Source organism: Ricinus communis, chromosome 4 (genome assembly GCF_019578655.1).
Source record: "Ricinus communis isolate WT05 ecotype wild-type chromosome 4, ASM1957865v1, whole genome shotgun sequence".
Lineage (NCBI taxonomy): Eukaryota > Viridiplantae > Streptophyta > Magnoliopsida > Malpighiales > Euphorbiaceae > Ricinus > Ricinus communis.
This window is the reverse complement of record NC_063259.1, coordinates 5300607-5307023: the sequence shown is the minus strand read 5'-3', so window position 1 is coordinate 5307023 and position 6417 is coordinate 5300607. Positions and strand designations below refer to the sequence as shown.

The window sequence follows — 6417 nt, the reverse complement described above, 5'->3', positions numbered from 1 at the left end:
TTCTTCCTACATGAAGAAATTCTGTATCTTGAGGGAGCTTTTTACTTTCTTATTTTTTGTCTTTCTATTTAATACCATGATCATTGGGTTAAATATGTTAGGCTAGTTTTTATAAGTGTTTAGTTTAGTCTTTCTACTTTTGTTTGAACCTTGTTATTTATTTATTTAATGAATGATTTCTTTACCTTCATATCTTTATTAGTTTTAGTTACTATTGTTAGTTAACCATCATATTAATTTAGCAATAGTAATTATTATGAAAATCTTTAGGTTTAAAAGTATTAGAAACATCATCTTTACTTTAATTTATGTTGGTATAAGAAACCTAAGTTGTATCATTAGCTTGAGTGATTTAGGAAAAAGGCACATCACTATCTCATTCATTAGATCTATGCTTAAAATAAAACAAGGAGATTACTAAGTAAATGGCTAGATTAAATACTATTTTTAGCATATAGTTTTAGATCATAAGCATTTGCATTTGCATTGCATATTTATTTATTGTTTAGTTACTTTACTTTATGACCATTATTCTCTCAAACATATGATTTAGAGTATTTAGATTTACTTTTATTGTTTTGTGTTGATAATTAGTCTTTATAATAAGTGGCCTCATAGTTCCTTGAGAGATCGACCTCGTGGTGAACTTACCCTTACTATAGGAACGGTTCGTGCACTTGCGAGTACTAAAAAAGACATATCAAGTTTTGGCGCCGTTGCCGGGGAATTGTGTCCAAATTTATTATATTGATTGATTATCAAAAGTGTCTTGTGTTTGTTAGTTTGTTTTATGTTTTGTGATTTGTTTTGTTTATGTGTTTTTGTTTTGTTTGTAAATTTTATTTTTAAGTTTTTTCTTTTAATCTGAATTTTTCTTTTATTTTGTATGCTTAGCAAGAAACAATTAGAAGAAGAATCAAAGGAAGAAGTTGATATCATGGCAAACCCGCCAAGAGAAGTAGGAGCTGAAAGGCGAATGACTATGAAAGATTATGCACTGCCTACAATTGGTAACACTACTTCATGCATAGTTCTAGGTGATACATCTAGGAATTATGAACTTAAGAGCATTCATTTTAATATGCTTCCTTCATTTTATGGTATGCCTAGTGAGGATGCATTAACATTCATTAGAGAATTTTATGCTATAGTTCATACTTTCCCATTATCTGGACTTAATGAGGATCAACTAAGAATGAGGTGTTTCCCTTATTCATTGAAAGAAAGAGCAAAGGCTTGGTTAATGACCTTGCCTCCTAATTCTTTGAGAAATTGGAATGAAATTTATCAAAAGTTTATGAGTAGATTTTACTCACAGCAAAAGACCAAAGAATTAAGAGGTGAGATTTCTAATTTTTATCAAAAGAATGCTGAATATTTTCATGAAGTATGGGATCGCTTCAAATCACTTTTATTGCAATGCCCACACCATAAATTCCCACTCCCAATAACTAACCAATCATTTTATGATGGGTTGACACACCAATATCAATGTATGGTTGATAATGCAGCTGGGGGTGCTATGTTAGAAAGGACACCTGATGAGGTTTATAATATCTTTGAGATGTTAGGAGCCAATTCTCTACAAAAGAGTGTGAGGACAAAGAGAATAGAAGTAAATGAAGTGGTAGCTAATAGTGAGATGGCCATACAATTGACTGAATTGACTAAGCAAGTTAATATACTTACTTCAATAAAAAATTCACAAAATAATGAGGTATATGATATTTGTGGTATTTATGGTCATAGTACTAATGTTTGTTCATCTTTTAATAATTACAGAGGAAATATGTATGACCAAACAAATTTGATGGATTCTTACCAGCCCATGCATCCTATGAATGACCCTTATTCCAACACATATAATACAGGTTGGAGAAACCATCCAATTTTTTCTTGGAAATATAATGACCAAAACCCACCAGAATTATTGAGAAGTTAAAATCAACCTCATTACCAAGACCAATATTCTCAATTCCAAAGGGACTCCAATCCTTTCTTTCAAGATCAAGAACAAACTCTTCGATCTAATGAACAAATGAAGCCAAGTTTGGAAGAAACACTTCAATCATTTATGATGGCTTCTCATGATAGGATGGAGAGGAATGAGAAAAAGACAGATTCCATTGAGACTTCACTAAAACGTTTAAAAGCTCAAATGGAACAAATTGTTGAAGAGCTCAATAAAGAGGAACTATCAAATCAACTTGAACAAGCCAATTGCATTACTACTATTAGAAGATGTGAGGTTGTCGATAATATTGCTATGGAAACTGAAACAAATTTTTCTTCTTATGCAGGTACACCTAAAAATGATGGATTAGTGCAAAGCAATGAGGAAAGCATACAAAAGGAAGAAAAAGTAGAGCCTAATCTTAGGTTGGAGAAGAAAGAAAAGGAAGCATTTTCTGGACCCGAATTTCATAAGGCAGCTCAGCCTTATAGACCCCCTATTCCTTTTGTAAACCAACCCAAAGAGAGCAAAAATGATGAATTTTTTTTTGAAAGTATTGAAATGCTCTCTAAAGTTAATACTAACTTACCTTTGTTGGATGTTATCAGGAATAAACCAGCTTATGCAAAATTCTTTGAAGAGTTGAACACCAACAAAAGACGATATGCGAACAACGAAAAAGTACAAGTAGCAAGTGTAATGCTTCAACATCAATTGCCCCTTAAGATGAAGGATCCTGGTAGCTTCACCATTAATATTACAATAGGTGCCAAAAAGGATACAAAAGTCATGTTAGATTTGGGAGCAAGCATCAACTTGATGACGTATTTGATGTATGAACTACTTGGCTTAGGAGAGTTGAAGGCTACCACTATGTATCTACAATTTGCAGACATATCGATAAAATACCCTAGAGGTATAGTAGAAGACTTGCTAGTGCAAGTAGGTAAATTAATAATTCCAGTTGATTTTGTAGTACTTGACATGGAAAATACACCAACAAGGGATAAAGAGCAAACCATACTCCTTGGTAGACATTTCATGGCAACTACAAGAACTGTGATTGATGTGCATGATGGAAAACTTACCATGACAGTTTTAGGAGAAACTGTGGAACTTAAAGTATTTGATTCTCTAACTTTATCTCCTAAATCTAATATTGATAAGTGTTCATATAATTATTTAGATTCTCTTGTTTATGAACAATTATATGATGATATTCCATTCTTGATTGACAAGAATTTTCATGACACTTTAGATGTTCGCATAAATAGTATGAAGCCATACTTAAAAGGAATGGCTTATGACGAAAAGGTGGAGTGCGCGGATGAACGCTCACCATGAGCATAATCAGGAATGTCTAGCTATAGACAATAAACTTAGCAATTGTATTTTTGTTTTTATGCATTTAAGTTTGTTTTTTTTTTCCATTTTTTATTTATTATTTATTATTTATTTTTTATTTATTTAATGTTATCTTGTAGGCTTGTATTTGATCCCCAAAAGGCAATATGTCTCCATGAGAAGCAATTAAAGCAAAAAAAAAAAAAAACAAAAAAAAAATTATAGCGACGCGTTGCGGCAATGAATTTTCACACGGGCTCGTAGCGGTCGTGGCGGAGACAACACGAACTCGCAGTAGCGATGGCGAGTCGCAGGATGCTCCACGAGGAAACCGGCAGCCCAGCGATTCGCGTCTTTGCCGGCATGGCCCCACATACTGCAAAGCAGGCGGGCGGGCCCGGCAGCAGAGGCGGCAGCGCATGCAGGCCCGCAGCATCGGCAGGCAGCACGAGCGGGCCGCGGCATAGGCACGCAGCGAACGAACGGGCCCGCGGTGTAGGCAGTGTTGTAAAAAAAAAGAAATTTTTTTTAGCAAAAATAAAAATAATTAAATCCAAGAAATTGAGATTAATTATGAATTATTTTTAGTTTAAATACCTTTTTTTAAAATTAAATATATATCTATCTCCTCCACATAAATAGTCATATCATTGATCTAGGACTTTATTTTAAATTTTATTCTAGAATTTATATTTATTTATTAGGATCTAACTTTTAATTATCTTACGATTTAATCTTTCTAGTATAGTTTATTATTTTGAATTCTTTATTATTATTTTGAATTTTTTATTTCTTTATTTTTTTTATAATTATCAATAATGTGTGTTCAAGTGTGCTTCTAAGGTTTGGATGGTGGAGATTGGAATTCAAGTTCATGGCTTACTATGTATTGCAAAATTCCAAGGGAGTATTCTATCTTTTTCCTCTTTGTTCTTTATTTTTCTATATGTAATGACATTGAGGGCAATGTCAAATTTAAGTGTGGGGGAGGAAAATAGAATATTTCTTCAATTAAACTTTATACGTCATATGCCATGAGAATTAACAACTTTGGTTAATCTTTTACAAAATTTTAAATTTTTCCACTCAGCTTTTTCTTATTGTTCTATATAAGAGTCGATGAAAGAATGCTATTATGTTAAGATTCTTGAACTCTTGAGTTAGTTTTGACATGTATAAATATGAACTCATGAGTTATTTGCACTTAAATGATCAAGTGTTCATCTTTTGTATATGGACATGATGAATAGTTTAACAACATTCGACAAGGGTATGATTAGAAGTGTATGATTTAGATTATGATTTTCTTGTTATTAAATTGGCTTACCTAAGTTTGTGAGATATGCTTTGGGCAAGTTTAAAGCTCTAAGTTTAACAACTCTATTCTGCTAATTTTAGTTGCTTAGTAACCGGGGATCTTCATGACCAATGTTGATTTTCGCGTAAAAAGGCAATTAAGATTATGAGTATGCAAAGCATCTTGTTGTATGTTTTGTTAAGTAACCCGGTGCATTCATTACCCATGTTCGTATTTGCGTAAAAAGGCATAACATCTCAAGAAAGAAAGAAGTACCCCAAGTATCAAAAATTAAAATCCAAGGGATATAAAGAAAAGAAAAGAAAAAGTATAAGAGCTTCAAAAGTAAGTAATAAATGTCTATTGATCTCCTGTTTTTGAATGAAGGTTTTGCCTTTTTGAATAGGGTTATGATAATTTGGATTATGCATCATAGTTGTATCCTTTAAAGATGAGTTAGACTATTTGTTATGAAACAGGTGTAAAGGATTGGATGCTTGAGTCTTTTGATTAACAATGATTGAGTTTATATTTTTAAAGAAAATTATTATGAATCAAATGTTCTTGGGTTGACATGATCTTTGCATTAGTGAGATTCTTTTGAATAATATCTTTAAGCTGAGTAGGGACGTTTTTCATGATTTTTGCAAAAGTTAATACTCAGTTGCTATTTACTTGAGGATAAGTAAAAGTTTAAGTGTGGGGGTATTTGATTGGTCCAAATTATGTATAGATATTTAAGGGTATTTTAAAGCTTTAATGATATATTTCTATATATAAAATGGTGAAAATATGTGCTTTTGCCTCACTTAAGCTTAAATGTCTATTTTCAGGGATATTAGCAAAAAGAGGAAAATATGGAGCTAAAAGAAGCTTAATGGGACATATTCATGTCAAGGCCCAAGATTAAGACGCATGGACTGCTAATTATAAGGCCCAAGGGATATTTTAGTCATTTTGTATAATTATTAGGATTTATATTAAGAGTTATTTATGGAATAGTATTTGGTGGAGATTAAGATACTTTAAGTCTTATCTATTAGATAGACTTATATTAGTATACTCATCTCTAGAGAGATTTATTTAGAGGAGGACTCTCCTCTATATAAATCTCTGCAAAAAAGAGGAGAAGAGAAAGGAAGAAGGAGGGGAGTTTTCTCCTACCTGCTCTCTACACCTGCCACCATTATTCTCTCCATAATTCTTTACAGTTCTTCATAAACACTTTAGTTTTAGTTTTCATTGTTCTTTTAGGATCTAAGGAGCTTTTCAAGAAGTGGAGACTGAGGACCAATCTTCTTCCTACTTGAAGAAATTCTGGATCTTGAGGGAGCTTTTTACTTTCTTATTTTTTGTCTTTCTATTTAATACTATGATCATTGGGTTAAATATGTTAGGTTAGTTTTCATAAGTATTTAGTTTAGTCTTTCTACTTTTGTATGAATCTTGTTATTTATTTATTTAATGAATGATTTCTTTACCTTCATATCTTTATTAGTTTCAGTTATTATTGTTAGTTAACCATCATATTAATTTAGCAATAGTAATTGTTATGAAAATCTTTAGGTTTAAAAGTATTAGAAATATCATCTTTACTTTAATCTATGTTGGTATAAGAAACCTAAGTTGTATCATTAGCTTGAGTGATTTAGGAAAAAGGCACATCACCATCTCATTCATTAGATCTAGGCTTAAAATAAAATAAGGAGATTACTAAGTAAATGGCTAGATTAAATACTATTTTTAGCATATAGTTTTAGATCATAAGCATTTGCATTTGCATTGCATATTTATTTATTGTTTAGTTACTTTACTTTATGAC

At 31.7% G+C, this 6417-nt stretch overlaps 1 protein-coding gene and 1 non-coding gene across 2 annotated transcripts; one reads left to right on the top strand and one right to left on the bottom strand.

Annotated features, from left to right (window-relative positions):
• The first annotated feature begins 937 nt into the window (after positions 1-937).
• LOC125369824 lies at positions 938-3298 on the top strand. Its single transcript, XM_048373096.1, has 4 exons — positions 938-1100; positions 1512-1871; positions 2007-3076; positions 3194-3298. The coding sequence occupies exons 1-4, from the start codon at positions 938-940 to the stop codon at positions 3296-3298; spliced, it is 1698 nt and encodes a 565-aa protein (XP_048229053.1).
• Positions 1331-1437, bottom strand: LOC112534310. The gene has a single exon (XR_003078606.1). It is a non-coding gene; the product is annotated as a small nucleolar RNA R71 (small nucleolar RNA).
• Positions 3299-6417: the final 3119 nt, after the last annotated feature.